The 24,439-nt window shown below is 41.1% G+C and overlaps 1 protein-coding gene across 21 annotated transcripts in view; it reads right to left on the bottom strand.

The window, feature by feature from the left end:
* CD44 (CD44 molecule (Indian blood group)) overlaps positions 1-24,439 on the bottom strand; it is an 86,590-nt gene that overhangs the window by 25,488 nt on the left and 36,663 nt on the right. For 8 of the 21 annotated variants that reach the window (XM_049712951.1, XM_049712948.1, XM_012538578.3 and 5 more), the window contains exons 3-9: positions 22,186-22,319; positions 15,713-15,781; positions 13,032-13,265; positions 6,014-6,142; positions 4,642-4,767; positions 2,358-2,471; positions 1,539-1,655 (exon numbers count right to left, since the gene is read on the bottom strand). In XM_049712951.1, coding sequence (XP_049568908.1) covers positions 1,539-1,655; positions 2,358-2,471; positions 4,642-4,767; positions 6,014-6,142; positions 13,032-13,265; positions 15,713-15,781; positions 22,186-22,319 — 923 coding nt within the window. Of the gene's footprint in view, positions 1-1,538; positions 1,656-2,357; positions 2,472-4,641; positions 4,768-6,013; positions 6,143-8,287; positions 8,450-13,031; positions 13,266-15,712; positions 15,782-22,185; positions 22,320-24,439 lie in introns of all 21 variants that reach the window. The other 13 variants (XM_004264006.2, XM_033410639.2, XM_033410637.2 and 10 more) reach the window with 8 other exon arrangements.

Genomic DNA, 24,439 nt, shown 5'->3' on the forward strand with positions numbered 1-24,439 from the left:
ACACACACACACACACACACACACACACACACACACTATTCTATACTACTTCTACCTCTCTCTTTATAAAACACAATGATCCTTTAAATATCCAGTAACCCCTTGTTGTCTTCAATATATGGGTTAGCAGAGTAATGGATTTCCATTGCAAATGACTCTCTTCTGGAAGTTGTAAATGTTCTTTTGATAATGCCCAGAATCACTTATGTTTTGCAAGTCCTGATAAAAGAATTGCTGCAGCAGTGCTGCTTTCCCTCTGTTAGGTTCTGTTATGTTCCGTTTTGCAACTACCCTCCAGTAATCATGGCCCTCCCCCCCACCTTTTGACAATAGGATCATTAATTCCAAGCCTCTTAGTTTTCCACTTTTTAAGTATTAACCGTCTTAAATAATTTCTAAAATACACTGCTAGGACCCAAAGGGACTGGTACAGAATCCCATTCTGAAGAGACTTCTGTTTCTTATGTCCTTCCTCTATCAGAAGACTCTTTTGTTAACTCAGCCTATAATCCACATGCGTATATCGAATCTGTTGGGGTCAATAATGAGATATAGGCCTGATGGCTGTATTCAGTACAATGTCCAGGAGGTAGTAACCTATTCAGTCCTAGCTGATGTCTGAAACTTTTCTTCTGTTGTCTGAAGACCTCCTCAAACCATGGATTCCCAAACTTCTTTGGCTTCTAAGTGATTGTTTCTTACATTTTTGCTTTAGGAGTATTCAAGGCTATGAGAATCATGGTTGAACCATAATTTCTAAAATGCTACAAGCTGTTATCCTAAATTAAAGCTTCTTTTATTCCAAACATCATAGGCATCTCTCTGAGAGATAGATAAAAAAAGAAGAGTATACACTTCTTACTTCCTTTTTTGTCCTATCCTCATAGGCCAGTAGTGAGACCTGAAATTGTTTTAGGAAACCTGAGATGTTTGCACATAAGTAAAAATAACAGCGTCAAAGCCTTCCCCAAGTTACCCTGGGCTTAAAAACAAAAAAAGAACAGTCAAGGAATTCATATATAGACCATCTGAGCGATTGACTTTCTTCCAAAGAGTACAAGGGATGCCTTTCTACAATGCAGCAAGGAACAGAATGTGAAAAAGAAACTGAATTCATCAAAGATCTTTATAGAAAACAAGAATTCCAAAGCTCCTTGCACTTGTCATGCTTTCTTTCCAGATCCCACTACTAAGCATCAAAAGAACACACTCTTCTTCATACATTTCCATAAAAACACACAAATTACCCAAATGGAACCTGTGGGAAACTTTAACACAAAAACTGTATGTCAGATATTTTTAAACATTTTAACTTTTTAAACATTTTGGCCTTTTGGGCCACCTGACAAGTTAGTATTTTATTCCAATTTCTAAGAAACTGTGTGCAGATCTGGCAGCTTTTCATGCTCTGGGGATAAAAGAAATTACTGCATGGAAATAGAAGATGTAGCCAATGTCTGCAAAAAAGTCTTCCCCATTCTCTGGAGTGACTTCACTAACTCAACTAAACCAGAACTGATGACTGCCATCCTTCTTACTTGTGCTTGTAGGATGCTGGGTCTCCTCTTCATCATGATATCCATGGTGACTGAGAGAAGAGTGTGTTTCCTGGGTCCATTTTTCTCCATAAGCACTGGTGCTACTTCTGTCCACATCTGTCGTGATGATGGTTATATACACTGTGACTTTTTATCAACCAACTTTTGATTGTTCTGTTTTTTCATTAAAGTACATGCCATCTAATGGTCGATGCCTAAATAGTACCTCTGAGTATCTCCTCTTAATACTTTTGAGTGAATTCACTAATATCTCCCAAGAGAAAACCAACGGGCATGGAAATTTCTTAATGATTACCTGTTATTGTACTACAACCACTTTACCAAGAGCAGCACCACAAACCATTTTAATGTATTCATTTTTATTTTTTTATTTATTTATTTTTTTGCGGTACGCGGGCCTCTCACTGTTGTGGCGTCTCCCGTTGCGGAGCACAGGCTCTGGACGCGCAGGCTCAGCGGCCATGGCTCACGGGCCCAGCCGCTCCGCAGCACGTGGGATCTTCCCAGACCGGGGCACGAACCCGTGTCCCCTGCATCGGCAGGCGGACTCTCAACCACTGCGCCACCGGGGAAGCCACGTATTCATTTTTATAATGAAGCAACATACAATGTCTTGTGCCCAGATGATATAATTGACAAATGACTCCTAAGCTGAACTGAGTATCCTCATGAAAGTTCACTAAGAATCTGTGATGAGATATTAACTGGATTTCCCACTGTGTCCCGATGATTGACCTCTGCAGCATCAAAGACTTTGAGGGAAAAAAAGTCTTTAATTAAGTATGTGTAACCCATTACCAGTCATCCTTGTGGTTGTCTGAAGTGATACTTCTGGATTCGAATGGCCTGGGCTCGGTTGCGTCCAATCCTGGTTCTGTTGTGGGTGGTTAAAAACCCGTGGTGTGGTTGAAACTGTGATAATGATGATTGAAGTAATTAGGAGAATGTTATTTCTTGAGCCTTCACCACTTGTTCTGCATATGTCTCCCTTCTTTAGTCTATAGAGTAAGTCATCTATACCAGGCTGTATAGATGGCTGAGTGGAAATGAAGGGAAAGCAGAGAGTGCCTTCAGCTTGCTTCAGCCATACTGTTAAGCATCTCAGTGTCCTTTGCATTCTGTCAGAGAACACGTAGGGGTCAGAACATGAGATCTTCTGGAGAAAGCAGCCAAAGAAGCTGCAGCAGCAGGAAGAACAGCTTTGAAAACACCAGCCCTACACCAAGGAGAACCAAAGACGTCAGCGCTTTGCCTGTCCATGCAGTCTATAAGGACACTCTGCAATGGAAAGCCCAAGGAATCTGTAACACTGCCAAGTGTGCTACATGTAGAGCCTCAGGCTGAAGAGTAGATACCTGAAAAGTTATACCATGATGACCACTTTACATCATGAGTAGTTTTGGTGGGGAAAGAAACACCCTGCGCAGTCAGAGCTTTCCTATAGTTGATTCTAACAAAGAATATCTACCTAGAACAGCCATGTGATTTAGCTGTACATTGCTGAATATTTATATTTATCAAACTCCTATGGTATTCTCATCAAACACAAAGCATTTCATGAGCAAGCCATTCATAGCCAATGAAAGAAAACCAAGATGCACACATTCAGTAGAAAACACCATAGGTAACCAACCACCATCACAGCAGCTCCCCAAAGATAAAAAGGGGCATACATCCACCAGTGCCCTGATACTGTCACCCAGAATGATAGGGCTGGAAGAGGAGATGCACCTGACAGAAGAACCAGGACAAAATCAGAATCAATGTCTTTTCTGAAAGGTTATTTGCAAATACATCCTAATTCTTTCAAACTTTATTTTGATACCCAAATAATACAAAACTCTTTTCAGAACTATAATACTATCAGCTCTATTTCACAAGTTAATAAAATCAGGTTTAGAATCATTAACTACATTCTCAGTAAGCATGAAAAACTGGCAGTTATCATACCCCTATAGAAGAAAGAGGGCATCATGCTGAATTACGTGCACAGGTGCCAAGAAGAAAAGTGAGCTGAAATTGGAAAATATGCCACAGAGATGAAATAATATCAAGGGAAGTTTTCCCCTGGAGCTTGATGATACGATTTATTTTCAGGTTGATCTGTTTGGCTTGCCACTCAAGAGGGTTTAGTTTCTCAAGTGTCAAGACCACATCTTTCCTGATGCCCGACTTAGAAGATGTGGTCACATCCTGAACCCAGCAGACAGTATAATAGTAAAGCTCCAGTGTCTTGGGGTATTTGGTTTTCTTTTTGAAGTAACTAAAGAGAGTTTCTTTGTTAGCTCTCTAAGCTCTGCAGGGGTGTCCAACTAAGGAATACACTACTTGAAAGCTTAGATATAAAGCATATAGTTCATCTCGAGTATTTGTTGTATCGATGTCATATACTCAGATGCCTCAGGCCTAAGCTATGCTTTTGGACCCCTCCCTCCTGGGGTGCTGTCCTTTTGGGGATGAAACCCTCAGGTTCCAATTGGATGGACAGGACTTCTGTGACCTGAGAGAGCTCATGTAGCACCTCAAAGGCACATCTTCTCTAAAAAAAAAGGCAGAGCTGTGATAAGAGTCAGGTTCAGGATCTCATCTCAGTTCAGCAATATCTCAGATCATGACAGGTATGTATAGGAAACTCAGTCATTTGGCAGAATATTAGACCAACCTTTGAATTTTTTTAAAGGACCTTTCAGCTCAATTTCCATCTCTGTTCTCAAAAAGTTCTATAATTGTCACGAATTTGGATACTATCATGCAATGGTTTCACTATTTGTTTTCAATAATTGGCACTGTTTTGTTACATAGCTCAGCTTTAACACATAAATAAACAAAACAGGAAGTACCTGAGGCATTAGAAATTTTATAAAAGATATTTTTTCCATTTCTCCTCCAAATATATTTTGGCTTCCATTAAAAAAAATCAGTTTTTTCCTTCATAATCTCATCAAGGTATAATTAACCTGTGATCATAGGCTTATGCTCAATTTTCATATTAACTACTTCCTAAGATCGATACTCTTGGGCATCACTCAGATTAATCGATAAGCCTGGCATAGATGGTTCTACAGGAATTGATTATTCTTACTGGTGCTGGAGATAAAATCTTCATCATCATCAATGTCTGATCCAGAATAACTGGGGTGTCTGTCACTTTCATCTTCATTTTCTTCAGTTGCCTCCCAGCCTGCTGAGATGATATTTGAATCCGTACCTGTTGTGGTGACTTGCATTAGTGGCTGAGCTGGATGCCAAGCAACCCATTTGACAAAGGAAGAAAATCAGGCACAGAATGTATAAAAGGATTCCCAAGATCATAAGAAGAAAGTGAGAGATTTGACTTCTATACCCCAAATTCTTATATTCTGGTCTCTGAAGCTAATGTATAGATCTAAAAACAGCTGGCTATGATCTTCACAACTGAACACTCTTTTTAAGGAAGTTAAAAGAATAAATATGGACATAACCCTACCAAACAAGTAAAAGAAAAAACAGGCCAATAAACACAGCCCCATGCTTTCAGATGCATTTATTATTAGCTTATTAACCATATGCCATGAAAGCTAGGGCGTCAAGAATAGAACGAAAAGGTTTCACACGTGCCTATTTGTTTTATCAAGCCACCTTCAGTAAAACCTTGGAATCTAAACACGTCAGTCATCTCTAAAAATCCCTTAGTTGTATTCACTATTTGCTATTCACCCAGCTATGAGGTTTGATCTTCTCTAGCATTCGATTACTGTAGCTCTGAACGCAAATGAAAGCTATACTGCAGTTCCCATCAATACTTTAGCATGTAGCCAAAAAAACAAAATTAGTCAATTAACAGAGAAATTTTGCAGGGCATTTATTAGTCAACCGAAAGGGTTGACTAGAATGGACTGTAGCCAATATTTGGGAAAATTCTCACTTTTCCGTTTTGGATGCAATCCTAGGAAAGGAGATGGAAAGCTTCCACCTCTTCGCAGTGGTTACTGTAGATGTCTCTTTACTAGAAAGGGGTTTCCTATATTTTGAATGAGACTCATGCTATCTTTCAGAATGACCATTTATCTTTGCATCCTACGAGTATCTATCCCAAAAACAGTTCCACTGATGGAGATTTTTGTGAGCTCTCCCGATGCTATTTCATTTTCTCATGAAAAGTCAAGAACTTTTTTATCACTTCAGTCATTTTAGAACATCTTTCAGAGTCAAAGTTCTGTTCTGTCATCGAGAAAGACCTAGCCCCCTTCTCCAGCTCCCATATTAGCCTCCTCCTGGGCTACATTAATTCTATAGAATAGAAAGAAGAAATCTGCTTATTAGTACTAAGAAGTCAAACATATAGATCTCAGGGTCATGAAAAACATTTGTGAAACCAGCATGAACTTTAGACTTTCACAGTATCCCCGAGGTTAATGAAGATTACTGAAGACTGCCAAGAAAACATAAGAAATGAGATAATAATAACTCGTTACCAGCCATTACTGTTGTGGTGTGAAGATGAATCTTGGATGCTGATGGCTGAAACCACCAAGAAAACCAATCCTGGGCTCCTTGCCTCTTGGTTGCTGTTTTGGAAGTTGTACCACTAGTGCTCATCACAGCTGTTGTAACCATAATTGAATTGATTGTTGAAAGGTTAATTATCAGTGCCTAAGAAATAGCATTGTATGTGCTTTCATTCTTTTACCACTCAAGAGTCATCTATACATGATACAGATGGCGGAAAGAAAGGGAAAAAGCACAGAAGTTCCATTTCTTTCCAAGGCCCAAACCAGGGTTCAAAGAATGTCAGAGATGGAAGGATCTTAAACAGCATCTGGTTCATGCTCCTCAACTTGAAGATGAAAAAGCTGTGCTGGACAGACCTTGACTTGTCTGAAGTTAGGATGATTAATCAAGAGAGAAGTCTTGAGGAGAGCATGAGAGCTGTCTTTGAATTTTGAAAGGTGATAACATAAACAAGGGATTAAAGTTTTGTTTGTGTTCCTAAAAGGTCAAACTAGGACCTGTGGTGAGAATTTCAGGGAGATCAATATTCTTCCAGATGTTAGATTTAAAAAGGTAATAATCTGAACTCTCCAACAATGACAATATTATACAGAAAGTATTATAACCCCCACCATCAGAAAGAGCACTTAGCAGGAAAATTGTGTCAAAGATTAAACGATTGGAAATGTTGATGGAACGAGACTGTTTAAGATCCTCTCCACATCTGAGAGTCTTTGATGCTAAAGGATGATGAGTCCTCGCGCATCATCTTCTACACATTCTATCTTGGTCAACCAATATCATCCTGCAAGAATTTAGGGTATGACACTTCTGCCAGCAGTCCCACACACATAGCCCCAGCAACCCCTGATACGTGCAAGAAGGACACATGAGGTGGAAGCCTGAAAGAGATGCCATTCCACTTTAGTTGGCATCCAAATTCCCTAGCAGCCCTGCCCATGGTCGCTTTTATATCAACACTAGATTTTGCAAAGCAGAACAGAACATTTTGAGATCCAGTTTTTGAAAATAGGATAATCAATCAGGAAAGACAAACGAAGATGAAGTGACCCAATGATCTCACTAACAAGACCAGAAGCAAGAGTCTTGACTTGAAAACTTCCAAAGACTGCCATTTCTGCAACCATGATGTGCATCAGAAGAACAGTAGAGAATAGTAGACAAAAAACTGAAAAAAGTTCAAGCAGAGAGGCTGAAACCATCATTAAATCGCCAAGTACAAAAGTAAAGTGAATTAGATTTCTTTTTTCCAGTTATCAAGAAAGCCCAGAAGTGTCACAAGATGAAGTACTGACAAGACCTTTTCCTTCACAGTGTTTGTACTATGAAGATGAACATTGTCAACATTTAAAAAATACCATTTTTTAAATTCTGCAGTCAGTCTCTCTCTCTCTCTCTCTCTCTCTCTCTCTCTCTCTCCAGCATTATCTTAATCAGTATGATATGCAATCATAACATAACATCAGTACTATTTTCCTCACAGGAGTATTTGTGAAAATAAAAAATACAGTTTATTCAATGTATTATAAGCTAAGCAAATGTAAAGGACCATTTTCATAACTCTTTTCCTGCATAAAAAATGCTTAATTATTTTGAAATATGGCCATATCCTCCATCAACGAAAGTTAGTAAGTGAAGGTATGCTTATAATATCCCATTGTTATAGGCTTTGAATCTTTTTTCCGCAAAAGCTCTCAAACTCTCAAAAACACTTTATATTGATTTAGAATTAACAGTCATACATCCAGGGAGCTTTTTAGAGGCTTAGATTTTGATATAAAGCAACAGGTCACTTCCCACACTTTATAGTTGAGGTATCAGATGTCCAAACAATTGTTCAGGGCCTATACTTTCCATCTGTAAATCAGTATTTTCCTCTATTATTATTACTTGCTGTGATAATTAGATCAGTGGAAAGTAGGAGTATGCATTTTCTAATAGACTTCTTTCAAGAGGACATGTTCTGAATTAATCTCTTAATTGAAGCTCTGAAGGAAAAATAATTCTGATTCTACGTGCATGTTGCCAAAGGAAAACAAGTAGGACATTGGGCAGAATCCAGTCATGTCCCCAGATCTGTGGGCCTCTCTGTTAAATGAAATGGTACCAAGATCCTGTTCTCAGGATGGTGACAGAACATCAGTAGGAAACTTCAGCATGATAATGGTGTCCCTTCTGTTAACATTGAAAGGCTTGGCATTTAGGACAACAGATAAGCAAAAGACGTAACAGTTGACCTGCCATTGCTGTTGTTGTCTGATCCTGAGTCTGAGGCTGTGAATTACCAAATGGGGGCCATATCCAATTATTTTGCTCCTGAGCTGCTGCATTCCCACACACATAGCCCCAGCAACCCCTGATATGTGGAAGAAGGCTGTTTGAGGGCACCGTTGAAGTAACTGGATCGATTATGAAAATATCATTTTGTGAGGTCTTTCTAGAAAACCTTTACTCTCAGTCCTGTCTATATAAAATGTATGCATATACTATAGAGTGAAGATTAGGGAAGAGTGAGGCCTGATTTTATCTTTCCAGTCTCCTAAAGTCTCTTAGAATCTCAGGACAACATCAGAAATGCAAATTCTGTATGGATAGCCACAGAGTGCTACCCATTCTTCAAACGGAGACCCCTCAATACAGGCTCAGAACAAACCCAAGTAGCAACTGAATAACCGTGATGGAAAAGAGATTTTATAGCTACCTGATTGGGTGACCCAGCCATGAACTGGATCATTCATTTATTTTCGGAATATCTTTAGAGGTGCTTGCTTGTATCTTTTGGATCTGTCTATCATTTTACCCAGGAAGCTTGTGATGACAACTGGCATTTCAAAGTTCCACCCACACTCATTAATCTCAAGTCAAGCTTTATACTTGAGCAGGAACTTTGCAAAGGGTGTGTATTCAAAGTGTTGAAATCAGATAAAGCTTTGTCAAGTATCCATCTAACACTTTCTGTCACTTTTAATTCTAATTCAGAATGTGTTTCCCGAAAAGAAACACAACTGCCCAAGTTAGAGAAATTCTGGACTCTATGCAAATTAGAGAAAGGATAATCGGTGCTATTTTGCAATTTGAAATCTCCCACTTGACTCTCAAGCTAGACTTGAGTTGAGAATGTTTCCCTGTAGAAGAAGAATGGCAAAGATCATCAGGATAAACATCTAAACCAGGTGAGATTTTTAAAAACCATTTTGAGTCATATGCACCCTTGAAAATCTGATATAAGTTATTGCTTCTCTCCTCGAAAAACAGATCCTACACATACGTATTCTCAAAGTTTTGCATATTTTTGGTGGCTCTTAAATAGCTTCTGGCCTATCATTGAACCTACTGGATGTCCATGAACTCCAGGTTAAAAGCTTTGACTCTATACACACCCAATGTCAACTACCTACACAACATGCTCTATGCTACAAAGGACACATTTGCACAGAATAGACTAGAGAGATTGGAACCAATTTCACCACTGATGCCCCCAGATAAACCTAGGCATCCCCTTGGAAAATCTGCAAATTTTCCACTTTCCACCACTTTCTTACCTCAGTAACTTTATTAAAGATGCAGAACTCTGGACACCCTCACCCTATAGTACATCAGATAGAGACCAACAGGAAGCAAACATACAAAAGCAAGACAGAAATAGGCATTATTTCTGTCTTCCTAAAAAGAGGTGTATGCGATTTGGGGAAAATGAAAAAAGCTACTGCCAAGACAGCAGAGTTTTCAATTTTCCCCACTCAAGTAGATCATGCCAGACCAAAAAATAATAATAATGATAAAAATTTTAAATATATATATTTATATATATACACACACACACATATATATTTTTCTTTTACACCCAGATGACAAGGAACTAGAGAGTTCCAAGGCAGGAGTCTGCTTCCTGAATTAGTTTAAGTTTTTGGATTCCAAAGAATTCCTGATCACCAATAGAAGAAAGGCTTATGACATGCCTCCAGGAAAGCACTTCCAAAAACAACATTTATAATAGAAAGCCTGCTGGAAGTCAAAACCTACCCAGATGGTCGTTCTCACTGGCTCTCCCTATTGCCACCCACTAAGGACCCTCAAGGATGGAATCAGCCACACAAGCCAAAGATACTCTTCTCTGTGCTCAGCCAGCCCTCCTCTTGACTTCTGCCCTCCTGTACGCATTAGAGGGGATTTGCAATCACTCCCTCCTGGTAAGTCCCAACTCTGAGTCCAACACTCATGAGGTTTTGGGATTCTCCTCACTGGGCTTAGAAACTATGGTCTATTCATGAACCAGCGCTAACTTGTTTGAGTACACCATACGCTATGTTCAAGTTTCTACCTGATTCTTTTCTTTGACACCTTTCTTCCCATGAGCTGATTTATTTGGCGCTGCCGTAATGGGTTCTATAGCACTTCCATGACTCTCAGGTTGGCTCTGGACTCACTCTGCTGGGCATACAAGTCTCTCTCTTCCTAAACTACTGAAACTTAACTAAGCGCTCTGGAAAGAGGAAAACACAATTCTTTTCTCAACCCCAATCCTGAACTATTTGTATTTAAGTAAACATACTTTTAACTAAATCATTTCCTTGATTTCTGAACAGTATATAGGCTCCGTGAAGGTAGGTCCAACTCTGAGTCCCTAGTAACTAGAGCAATGTCTTGCACAGAGAAGACCTCAAATACCAGTTGAATGAATGACTAGGTTACTAATCCTTCTTCTCCTCAATATTACTTTCTAATGGTGTTTACCAATAGGTCCCAGGCATTAGAATAGCTTGGTACGTAGTAGGTCTTCAAAATATGTTTGCTGACTAAGGCAGGAGAGGCGCGGTCCTTTAAAAGATGTGCTATGAATGTTTATAAAATGTCCTCATTGCATTTTTTAAAGGACATGTGAAATACTATTTCTCTATAGGCTGTCAGCAGCTTGAATGTTAATTTCATCTGGTTCCCACAAGATATCTTTTGTCACTATTTTCTTCTTTGGTGGGAAATGGTACTTTAGGATAGACCCGATCTGCTTCCTGCTGAGACCACTAGTTGTTGCGTTTGCCAACATCTGACAAAATTGCATGTCCTGATGATAAACCCCTTCAATGTGGCTACTTTATGAAGGCAGGGAACTCAAGAAGCAGCAAGTAACTAGCAGCCCACCTGCCTGGTCTGCAGAAACTTCTCTCAAGAAGGGTTGTCCATGGAATTACAGACAATACAGTGACACAATCTTTGGAGAGCTAATAATCTGGGAAATCATGGGAAGTTTGAAAATATGTGCTTTTTGAAATGTTTCAAAGAATCTGAGGAGAATGATCACAACCCAACCCTATTTGTATCACCCTTCTCAGCCAGATGCTAACAGAAATTTAAGACACTGTTGAGAAAGTAACCTTACATTAAAACCTAAGTGTCCATCGACAGATGAATGGATAAAGAAGATGTGGCACCTATATACAATGGAATATTAGCCAGACATAAAAAGAAACAAAATTGAGTTAGTTGTAGAGAGGTGGATGGACCTAGAGACTGTCATACAGAGTGAAGTAAGTCAGAAAGAGAAAAACAAATACCGTATGCTAACATATATATGGAATCTAAAAAAAAAAAAAAAAAAATGGTTCTGAAGAACCTAGGGGCAGGACAGGAATAAAGACGCAGACGTAGAGAATGGACTTGAGGACACGGGGAGGGGGAAGGGTAAGCTGAGACGAAGTGAGAGAGTGGCATGGACATATATACACTACCAAACGTAAAATAGATAGCTAGTGGGAAGCAGCCGCATAGCACAGGGAGATCGGCTTGGTGCTTTGTGACCACCTAGAGGGGTGGGATAGGGAGGGTGGGAGGGAGACACAAGAGGGAAGAGATATGGGAACATATGTATATGTATAGCTGATTGACTTTGTTATAAAGCAGAAACTAACACACCATTGTAAAGCAATTATACTCCAATAAAGATGTTAAAAAAAAAAAAAATCCTAGTGCTCTGGTGATTTCCCTGGCTTCTGGGTGATGAGGAATAGAAAAGGGCCCTGTCTGGAGCATTTGCAAACCAGTAAATTTCTGCCACACTCTTTGAAGACCCGAGTTCCACCCCTCAAGAGCCGTAGCCAGGAAAAGAGAAAATCTACACCATAGTAGGAAAGCTGCTGCAGAAGCAGATGCCCTATTTGAGCGTGAATAATCCTCCACAGAAGGAACGCAGCCCATCTGGAAACCTGTTTTAAAACAAACCATAGGGGAAAAGCAAAGAAGGAAGCAGAGAAGGAGACAAGGGGAAAATATAAACACCTCCCAATGAAAGTGAAGCCCCAGGACCAAAAACCCAAAGAAATCTAACGCAGTGTTTACATATTTGCACTCCAGCTGTCCCAAAGTAATGACACCCACATAACCAAGCAAGAATTAAGAACCTTCCCCTACCAGCTGGGATAGCAAACTTTTAAGCAGATTACTTTGATCAGATAACTCCTTCAGGTATGCTTCCTTAGACCAAAAATGCTTAGCAAATCATGGGTGGTGAATATGACTAATTATTACTCAATTAATAATATGAATATAAATCAGGTTAAAACCTAAAAATATAAAATTAAACTGAGAAAAGTAGCAGATGAAATGGCATGCATATGCTATGATCACAACTTTATGAAAACAACCTTATCCACAGATGGATAAGAACAAGAAGGAAACATGCAAAAATGAAAATAGCTTCTGCATCAGGCTTGAACTGTCACCATACCTCTGGGACAAGAGAACAAGGGAAGTTCTTCTGAAAAACCTCCAATATGGTACTTCTTGTAGATGAAAAAAAAAAAGGTAGGCAGTAGCAGTCAATGCATACGGTGCACTGACGACCACAGCAGCCCGCCTCCCCAGGTGATGTCACCACCTTCTAGAGACGGAGGCAATCAACAGGTGAGCGGGGATCGCTCAGGAAGAGCAGAGACGTTTTTTGCAAACGAATCGCTATTGGAAAGCACAGTGATTCATTCTCCTTACTGGTAGCTGGGGTAGTCTCTGGGTTGCTGGGGACCCAGGGACTATCTTGGTCCAGGGTCGGGTACACGGTTGGAAGATGGGTGTGGAAGATGTTGTAGCCCCCTGAAGTGCTTCTCTCACTGGAGGATCCACTGCTCATGTCCTCCTCGGGAGTGGTGCTGGGGTTGATGTCATCGGGGTTAGTTCTGTATTCCCCTTTCTTGGTGTACCGGGTGCCGTCACGGTTAACAATAGCTGGGAGACAGAGAAGGCACTTTCAGAGCTGGACAGCTGACGTTTTCCAACTGCAGGAAAACTGTGGCTTATCTTAGAAGACTTCAGAGCTATTTTTCTTTTTTATGAAGCAAACCAACACCTAACTACCTCTCTAGTTGGGGGGATAGAGTGACCGATACACTAAGAAAGTGAACTCTCCCTGCCCACCCACACACCCTGGAAATGCGGTGGGGGAAAAAGGGTGTGTTTGGGAGTCCCCAGGTTCGAATCCCAGCTTCGTGTGGCTCTAGACAAGGTAGGTAACCCTCTGAGCTTCAGTTTCATCATCTGTAAAATAGGGATGATACTACCTTCTGCTATGATATGTTGTATGGAAAGTGCTTAGCGTAGTATTCAAGACAGAGTTGGTGCTCAATAAGTGATAATTCTCCTGCCTGGTCCCTACCCTCCCTTCTCAAGTGCATGTGATATTTGTTGCTATTAACTCCACCAATTTCGAGAAAGGATTTGAAATAGGAGACAAAGAAGTGATCGGTCTCAGCAGGGAATATACAAGCATAACTCATTTATTTGTGCTTCACTTTATAGCTTCACAGATACTGTGTTTTACACCTTGAAGGCTTGTGGAAACTCTGCGTTGTTAGATAATGGTTAGCATTTTTTAGCAATAAAATATTTTTAATTAAGGCACGTTTTTTTAAAACATAATGCTATTACACACTTGGACTACAGTATAGTATAAATGTAATTTCTCTATGTGCTGGGAAACCAAAACAATTTATTGCAATATTCACTTTATTGCAGTGGTCTGAAACCTAACCCGCAATACCTCTGAGGTATGCCTATAAATTTAAAAATCCACAAAGAATTAAATTTTCTTTCTAAGCGGCAAATGTTGTCAGTTTAAATGAACTTCCAGTCCTGGCTAAGAAATCAGCATGCTTAAATATCGACAGAGCCTCTGCCATCTTCTGTGAAATTCAACCTAAAATGAAGAAGCACAGATGTGTACAAAGGTCAAAGTCTTTGGTTTAAACAAGCAGATGACTAGAATGACAGGAGGAGAAAGAGCAAGGAGGACTTCTTTCATCGTTCTCCTCTAAATGTGTTTGTTGCCTTCAAGCATGGGTCACTCACTTCATTCCGCATTTAGCGGAAATGATTTTCTGCTGTATGGCATTGGTAGGACTAATGAGTCTGTCTGTCTGCCTATCTAGATTGCCCAAGTAGAACTATTAATAAAACATAAATTTGAAAACATTCCAAAGTCTCAATCACCCTAATTATCTCTGCAGATAAAGCTCTGACGAGAAAATATGACTAAACTTGAACAGGTCTAGACTTTGAGAGAGATCTGTGGGGACCAAGGAAATGGGGCATTTATTGAGCATCTACTATGGGCCAGGCGTGCATCAGACACATTATCTTTCTTAATTTTCATGACAAATTTCATATGTTGTTTCATTACTCGGATGAGAAAACTGAGGCTCAGCTCACCCGGGTGGTAAAGAACTAGGATTTCAAACCAGGCCTGATGTAGACAGCACACCTCACAGTGCAGGCCTCCCCTTCCTTTTCCAAGGTATAGGCCAGGGGCAATCTCTTTCCTAACTGTGGGGGGCTGGAACCGTGTGGTCCAGGACGATTCTGGTCCCTCTGCCACCATCATCACTGTCCCCATGCACACGGAGGGGTCTGGCTCTTAGGAGGCAGAAATCCAGCCTCCTCGTCACTGTGATACTTCTCAAAAAATGAGGCTCAGAGTCGATCAGGTCAAGGTTAACAGGTTGACCTATTTGAAAGTTCTGGCTGAAATATTCTGTTTTCCACAGTGCCAGCTGCCTACTTCTGAGGATAATCAAGATGGTTTTAGGTCGACATGTTGTAAATCATGCTGAAACGCTTATCAGGAAGTTTGTATCCTTTATTATCATTTTTCAATACTCCAGTTAAATCAAACAGAAAATTTGGGGGGCCAGAATGTCCCTACCCCTGACCCTTATCAATCCCTGTCTCTGAGAAAGAGAACATAGCTCAGACTCAGAGCCTTCAGCAGCTGGAATTTAAGAACATCATTTAATTTTTCTTACATTTATTTTTAAGGTTACGTTTTATTTATAACCAGAGATGTTGGCTTTCCATTTGCAGTTTTTTTAAATGTATTTTAAGTAGAAAAGAATGGGTCAATTAAATGAAAAATATCAAGTAAAAGATAGTTCTGTGTCCACAGAGATGCCAAAAAAATGTGAAAGTAGTTTTCAGATGACTGATGTTTGAGGAACAATGTATTGGGGTAAACCAGAGAGCAGTTTTAAGTCATCGAAGGAAAAGGGGAAGGGATGGTAAATCATAGCCACTGTCCCTAACCTTAGGGAAATAAGTGCTATTTTATAAAACATAGAAAATGGACCTCATCCTTTCTCCAAGAATAGGAAAACTCAATCAAGGTTAAAAGAGATACGTACTTATGGTAATTGGTCCTTCAAAGGTATTGGGCAGGTCTGTGACTGATGTGCAGTCTTCTTCAGGTGGAGCTATGAAGTAGAAAAGAAAAAAAAAGGCATAAGAACTTGAAAAAAATAGGAGCCTAACTGATGTCCATTTCTACTAGTTAGGATGGTATTTTATTATAACTTATCCCAAATCATTCTCTTCTTCTGAAACTTAAGTTTCCTAGGAACTTCTCTGACCTTGGTGACGAATTTCCCACTTTTATTTTGCTGCACACATTTTTGGAAGCTTACTTGTTCCCCTCCCCATGCCAACAAATTCATTCTTTAACAAATGTATATGTTCTATATCAAGCACTGTGGAAAGCTGGGGATACAACAGTAATACGATAGACATGGTCCTTCTCTAATGAGGTATACATTAGAAGTTATTTTTAATTTATTATTATAAAATTAATATGGGAATAACTGTAAAACTGTTAAAATAAAGAAATGTATGAACTATAATGAGGAAATCACGTGTAATCCCAATAATTTACAGAAATGATGGAAAAACACAGCCGACAAATGCAATCAAATGCCTGTCAACATGAACAGCATGAGAATCTGAAGATTAAAATAATCAACAAAGAATTTACTTAGTAGAAATATTTTTTTAAAAAACTAATCTTTCATCTTTTAATTAATGTATAAATTAATTTATTTAACAAATCTCCTAAGTGCCTACCGTATACAGACTGCTTCTCCCCATATAGTTTCTGAGGTTGTCCGCCTTTGGTCCGGGTGCCCAGAGTATTTCCTGAGGCTTCTGTTTTGGCTTATCTCATTACAGGCGCCTCTGACTTCTTTTTCTTTTGTCCTCTATCTTTACTGTCCTTTATCTTCTACTTCCCCCCCCCCTTCTTCAGGGATAAAATTTCTGACTGTACGTTGGGCCTGCCTGATCACCCACAAATGTTACAAGAGCAGCCCTTTGAGAAGCACGTCTAAAGCTCTCTGAAAGCAGACCCTGAAAGTTCCACCCTGCCTGCCATCCCATGAGTCCTAAAGGAAGCCTGTAGAATGCTTTAACCAGTGGTTCCATTCCTGCCCAAATGCTCTATTCCATAACTGGACCTTGTGTTGAGCTCTAAAAACTCAGAGAGTTTTAAACTGGCTTTGCTGTTATAGGAAGATTGGATTCATTTGTGTATTACAGCTTTTATACTCTGTGTGTGTGTGTGTATGTGTTTGTGTATATGTATGTGTGTGTGCGTGCTTTAATGTAAAATGGAAACTTATTTGTTAGGTTGGTTTTTTCCAGAGTTGCTTCTTGGCAAAGAGGAAAGAACAAAGAGATGGATGGATGGATGGGTGGATGGATGGATGCATGGATGGATGGGTGGATAAATGGGTGGATGGATGGATGGATGGGTGGGTGGATGGATGGATAAATGGGTAGATGGATGGATGGTTGGATGGGTAGATGGATGGATGGATGGATGGATGGATGGATGGATGGATGAGTGGATGGATGGATGGATGGGTGGGTGGATGGATAGATGGATGGATGGATGGATGGATGGATGGAAGGATGGGTGGATGGATGGATGGATGGATGGATGGATGAATGGATGGATAGATGGATGGATGGATGGATGGATGGATGAGTGGATGGATGGATGGATGGGTGGGTGGATGGATAGATGGATGGATGGATGGATGGATGGGTGGATGGATGGATGGATGGATAGGTGGGTGGATGGATGGATGCATGCATGCATAGATGGATGGATGGACAAATGGTTGGATGGATGGATGGATGGATGGATGGATGAGTGGATGGATGGATGGATGGGTAGGTGGATGGATGGATAAATGGATGGATGGATAGAGGGAGGCAGACTGCTATCACAAGGAAGTCTGTTATCACAAGTATTTTAAGTGTCCTGCCATAAATTGCTGGGTACCCATGACACTGGACAAAAACACAAGTCAAATGAAACAGGGTTTGATTGCTTCCCAGTTTCTAGAAGCATCTTTTCCCACAGATAAAGGGGATGCCCTTTACCTGCCTATTCTTTGGCCTCATAGTGAAACTAACTGGCAGCTTTATATATTCAACTGCAGAAGAGCAGGTCTTAGAAATAGCTGTTCTTGCAAGCATTGATCAAAAGATTTCTCTGAAGAGAGACTCTTCAAAGAGAAAGTCACCTCCTTGGTAAGGCCATTCCTCACCATCCAATCTAAACCAGCCTCTCACCACTCTCCCACATCCATCACCATTGCATATTTGTTCTCATTTCTTCTTCAGGTTTACTGCTAGCTAAAATTATCTTATTCACTTTACTTGATGGCTGTTCATGTCACATCTCACATCCCCTACCCTCTGCCACCCACCCACCTCCACAGAAATACGGAAACTCCACAAGATGAGTAGTAACTTCATCTTTCTTGGCCAGAACAATTTATTTGTGATGGGGACAGAGAAGCACTCAAATATTTGTTGAATGAATGAAAAAAAAAAACACCAATACAATTTCCCAACAGTCCATTCTTCCAGTAAACATACCTAAGATATTAATCCCCAAAATGGTCTGCAAATACAAACAGGTCAAGAAACATCCAGATGAACCCTGAATGACAATGCCATAAGAAATGATTAAAGGAAGTTTCAGATCTATCAGTTCTTTTACTCATTTTAAGCATTTACTCAACACATATGACAGATCCCATTATAAACGAGGAGAAAAAAGATAAACATTTCTGTGTCTGCTTTTGAGGAATTCACAGGTCATGGGAGACAATAATAATACTTCTTTAGATTTTTACAGTTTTCAAAAAATTTTCCCAATGATTCCCTCACTTGAAATTCAGGGCAAATAGCCAACCTGGGAGATCTTGCAGAGTATCTACACAATCTGTTCTGGGGACACCACCAGAAACTGTCCTGACCTATGAGATGTTTCTGATATTATTATATTGCTCAAACCCAGAAACAGGCCTTGGATTATGGCTTCTTAGTGGCAGGGATGGAATAACCTCCCCCAATTTCAAACACAATTGCAGGTAACAGTAGTACACTGGGGATTTCCAGGAGTAAAGTTGTAACAGAATGAAGCATGATGTCAAAAACACTAAGACAGTTTTGCAAATGGTGAGAGCATTGGTTCGAATGGAGTCCCTTCATGCTCCAATTCACCCTAACTTTTATAAAGAACATCAAGTCTGGCAAACATACTAAGATGGATGCTGACCCAAATGTGCAGTTAATACATTCACGCTCCCATGTCAGATACAGGGCGTCATTGGACAGCCTTTCACTGTGTTTAATGAGCATCGCACTGCTGGGAGAATCAAGCCTGGTGAGGTTTCCCTGAACCAAAGGATTTGTTAGAAAGACTCTGAGATGAGCTTCCTGATAGGCTGCATCTCAGAAACCTTGCGCCCACCACACCAAAATGGCCAAGAGAAATGTTAATTATTCAGTCTAGCCAATCACTCAGTGACATAGAAAGACAGCTTCCTCAATGCCCAATACATACTTGTTGAATAAATGAGTGAATGAATAAACAGATGAATGCAGAATCTTCCCCTAAATTCCTCCTTCAAAAGAGAGCGAGGTATTTTACTGAATGCAAACTTCAAAAATGAACTAATTCAGGTCAGTTCTCTGTGTTAACACAGAAGTCATCAACTTGTGCTGGGGCTGACCCCTGAGAAAAGAGGCAATAAAAAGCAGGAAGCCTTATCTTCATTTGTAAACCATAGGCTGTGTTTTACAAAAACACTGCTGAAATTGTAAGCTTATAGAAAGTATCTGCTAAGATGGAGCTGGCTTTGGTCCCTGTAGCCAATTTGTGTCGGGATCATATCACCAGGTCCTGACCACTTGCTTGTAGGTCTCAAGCTAAGATGGATTCAAAGATCTTTCCAATGGGATCGTTGGCACAGAGCACAAGGTTATCAAGATCTGTCTCTCACTCAACACTCCCATCACTCAACTCTAAACCAAGACATTTAGAATGTATTTATCCTTAGATAAACATTCTTCCCCAGCTCCTTTATTTTTCATCTCATGAATTCAACAAGATTAAATCCCAAGACAAGAAATATGCCCTCTGGTTCCTTCTAACTCCACTCTGCCCAACACACTACTGAATGCATGTCGTTGATCAATAAATACTTTTTTAAAAACATATAGAAAATTGATAAAAGTGCTCTAACCATATTGAGTAAATTTAGATATGAGAAAAGGAAAACCATCGCTTTGAACTTTACTACTTTGCTACAGCTGCTTTGCCACGCACTACCCCCCCAGGACATCTCAAGCTTTTTAACAGAACTAACCTCCCCAAAGAAGAGGAAAGTTCATCAGTACCGTTCACTCCCTTCTTTGAAGATGGGCCCAACCCTATGGGCAAAAAGGACAGGGAGAAAAGTCTCAGCAGTAACTGGCCTAGACAGCTTCAACTCCAGGCGATAAAACAGTGGGAGCTTCTCCCTTTTTGAATGAAGGTTCTTTCCAGCAAGGGACACCAACTTGTAAAACAGGCGAGACAATGTGCATACACTACAACATAATTTATTGCATACATTCACCCGAAAAGATTCAGTGGGAGAAGCAACAGGCAGTGCCTCTCCAGAGGCTGGAGAGTATGCAGCCTTGAATTTGCCCTTTCCACGTGACCAACCCCTTCACCTAAAGCACGAAGCCTTCCCAAAGCCTTCCTCCGACCTCTGACCTCTAAGCTAACCTAGTTAGAACACGTGTGGCTCTGTGTCTCTTTCCTACTGAAGTGCATGTGGTTCTTTCCTACTGAATTGCATGTGGTTTTTCTCATCATATTATTAGAATAGACTTTCTGGTATAGGTATGGGGACTGGATAGCGACCACGTATTGTTTAGCCTCAGTTGGACTCTCCTCCTTGGGTCAAACTCCATTTGTGTTCTTTGCTTATATAACAGGGAAGAGTAAACACTCTGTAGTTTTCCTCGTTTTAAGTGCCCCTCCATCGGTTCAGTGACCTGTATAAATTTGACATAATTTACTGGCCTCATGCACTCCATTTCAACTAACCAGCCCTGATATTTTCTCTTTCTCCTAAGTGCTAGAATTCCCTTCTGAATTCCCACTCTCATCCCTGCTGCTCACACAACAGTGGATGGGTGGGGAAGCCAAAAGCTACTGATGTAACCTCACACTTTCTCTGATGCCCTATTTAAGCTTAAAAATCCATGTAGACTTTATATTCTACTACATATTACACATATGTAATATCTGTGTTTGATTTATAAAAACAATGTCTTAAGTCATCATGTAATAATATCTGTCTCATATAAGGAATATCTTAAGTCATCTTCCAGCTAATTTAACATCTCCTTCCTACCTTTAAGGAAACTGACATGTCAACAAGATGTACCACATTTGCCTTGTGACTCCGTCTTCCCCTTCACACACTCTTAAACCTCCAGGGGGGAACAGAAGGCCCCGTTTGAAGTAAGACATTTGATGGTTGGCATTCAAAAATTTGACATTGCTGGGTTTGACTCTCTTCAAAAGACCCTGAAGACCCATGGTGCACAGAATTTCAAGATGTTGCTAGGGCCTGAATTAGACTTGTAAGCACGAGTCTCCAGGCTGGTGGTTGGAAGCAAGTCCCTTACACAGGGAGGGGAGCCTGGCCAGCAGCCCAGCATGCATATCCTAACTTGGCTTTCTTATTCTCTAGCTGTTGGGTTTTCAGTTGTTGGGTAAGGACTCAAGAAGGTCAAAGCCCTACCATATATCCTCCCAGCCTTCTCTCCAGCCCCAACATGTAACAAACACCTCCAAGCGAAGCCATTTGGCTTATGCCCCAATGCTACCATTAGATTCGATTCATGTCACTCCCTTATTCAAAACCCTGCCATAACTTCCCATCACGCTGAGAATAAAGTCCAAACTCTCTACCATAGCTTACAAAGCCCTATGCGACCTGGCACCTGCCTACCTCTCTGACTTCATTCCCTGGCTTTCTCCCCTCTGATCACCGGGTTTTATCCACCATGGCCTCCCTGCTACTCTCAGCACAGGCCATGATGCTCCCACAGGCCTGGCTTTGCACTGCTATCCACGGTGCCATGGCTTCCCTCCCTCGCTTCGCTCAGGGCTCTCCCTATCCCCAGCTCCTCAGAGGCACTTTCCCTGACTATCTTCTCAGGAAAACAAAGCATCCCCAGCACTCTGTAGCCCGTTGCTCTGCTTTCTTTTTTGTAACGCTTGTTACACTCTGACTTTATGTAAGTTATTTAATATGTATTTGTTCACTGTTGGCCTTTCCAACTTAGTAGGTAAGCACCCTGGAAGCAGGAATCCTTCTTCTCCTGGAGAGATACTCAGTGAACATCTGTTATGTGAATGGAGGCTACACGAATCCCCACTTAAACCAAGATTGTCAGCCATGTTGCTGAAGGCTGGCAGGCCAGAAGCAACCCAGAACACAAAGCCAATCCACTTGGAACCAACCTGAAGCATTGAAGCAATACGTGTCATACTGGGAGGTATTGGATGTGAGGATGTACACTCCCGTGTTGTTTGCAGCACAGATGGAATTGGGGTGGATCCGTGGGATCACCACGTGCCCATCTATGAACCCGTACCTGCAAAAGAAAAACCAGAGGTCATCCACCCGCAAGGCTATAAGCAGGGATTTCATAATATCCCATCGAAGGACATTTCATGCAGTGCAATACTTCCTTCAGTTCACCCCAGGGATGCTACAAGGTTTCGACAACTGAGTTATGGGAAAGCCAAAAATAACAGCAGAGGGACAGTGAAAGGGACCAGCAAGGCTGATGAAGACAGAGTGATTTTTTTGGAGCTCTATAAAAAGTGTTTGAAAAAATCGATTCATGAAAGAAAAAAAAATTAGTTTCCAATAAAATCTATGGTCAGCAGTCAGGCCAGTTTGAACAAGCAGAGGGACGCCCAAGTCACAGAATGACCCCTTGACGATGTGAGACCCACTCTGGCCCGCCATTACCTTCCTATTTGCCAGAAAATACAGAAAATGACTGCCTCGCATCAGACAGAAATAGGTGGCTCTTCGTTTCAGTCCACGAATGGCAAACCTGCCTTATTTCCCAACCCCTCCTCTTCTTTCCTGGCCTCACCTTTTCCTGTGATTCCCTCACGCCAGACCTCATAGTTCTAAACACAAAGCCTTGTTTATATGCCATATACAATGCATCTTATCCCATGAGCATCTCAGGCATAATTCCATTGCCAGTGGAAGTAAATCGACGGTCATTAAAATGGGAGTCAGAGTAATTAAGTAGATAGCAATGCCTCATTAGCTCAGGAATTTTCCAGAAGCAGCAGAGAAGTGCTTAAGCCCCTTTGCCCCACCATGGTGCTTCTGGGAGCGGTTTGGAGCCGGAGGCTCTTTCAGATACAACATACAGCACCCAGCCTCTTCGATCAGCATCGTGGTGGCTGAATACTTACCGCACGATTTCTCTCCAATATAAAATGCCTCCGAAAATGAGATGTGGGCTGAGAAAATACCATTTACAAGGGCAGAGGCAGAGGCAAGGGAAGAGCAGAGAGGGAGGAGCTAAAGCCAACAGGTTTTTGAAAATGCAGTGCTGGCTAAAATGCACAGCCCAAATCCTTTTAATCTTTCCTGCCAGGGGTGACAGTACATACTGCATCACCCTGCAAGACCTATGGGAATGGTGGTGAGTCTGAAATTTCTAAGCACATCGAACTCATTATGTCTAAGTTGCAAAAGCTGACATGACTAATTCCTCATCTGAATGGCCAGACTGGTTTCTCCAAAGACTCCTGAGCTTGGTGTGGGGAGCGGCCGCAATTAAATGTTAGTAAGTTTCCATGTATCTGAGAATTGCTACTAATCAGGGTGGGGCAGACAGAAGAGAGGAGATGCTAAGGTTCTTCCATCCCCCGTGAGACTCTCGCATCTGTCCTGTGGCAGGTATCTGATTCATAGCTACCTGAGTGAAATTATGGAAATAAGTTTTGCAACACTTAAAACCAGCCATGGGTAGAATGATAGCTGTCTTTGGCACAGTTTTTCTTCGTTTTTTTAAAATAATAACACTCCTTGGTGAGCCTCCTGCCCACCCCATTCCCATCACATTCTGCTAGCCTGTATCACACCGACATTCTAGAATTTAACTTATTCCTGAGTTTTTATCACATCGTGTCGACCGCTGGTTTTATGTGTCATCCTGTCTATAAGTTGGAGATATTAAAATTTATATATGTGTATACTTCATGAGTAGGTTGGTGTTCCCAGGGAGGAAAGAAATACTCAGCAACTCCATCCATGCACCAGACTTTCATCTCCCTTTTGCTCTCAGTCCTTAGGGAGGGCGGGGTCATTCAATCTTGCCCTGGCCTCGGAAGCTGGTCTGGTATCCGAACTCCTCCCCATGAAAGTGATGTGGCCCAGGGTGGGCTGCAACTAAGCCTCAGTTGCTTCCTCTGCAAAGTGGGGTCATATAACCGACCCCTGGTGCAGTCTGAGGATTAAGGGAGGGATATGGGCAGGTGGGCTGGGGTCACCCGGCATCTAAGGGCTGGGCAGGTGGGCTGGGGTCACCCAGCATCTAAGGGCTGGATGATTGGCCAGTGGGTACAGTAAGAACTTCCCCTGTTTTCAACATATGGGAACTTTTCTGTATTTAGCAAGTTGGCCTTGTCTGCATTTCACAATCAAAATTCAGCTTACTAAATCCACTTTCTTAGGCCACTG

The sequence above is a fragment of the Orcinus orca genome, chromosome 8 (genome assembly GCF_937001465.1).
Source record: "Orcinus orca chromosome 8, mOrcOrc1.1, whole genome shotgun sequence".
Lineage (NCBI taxonomy): Eukaryota > Metazoa > Chordata > Mammalia > Artiodactyla > Delphinidae > Orcinus > Orcinus orca.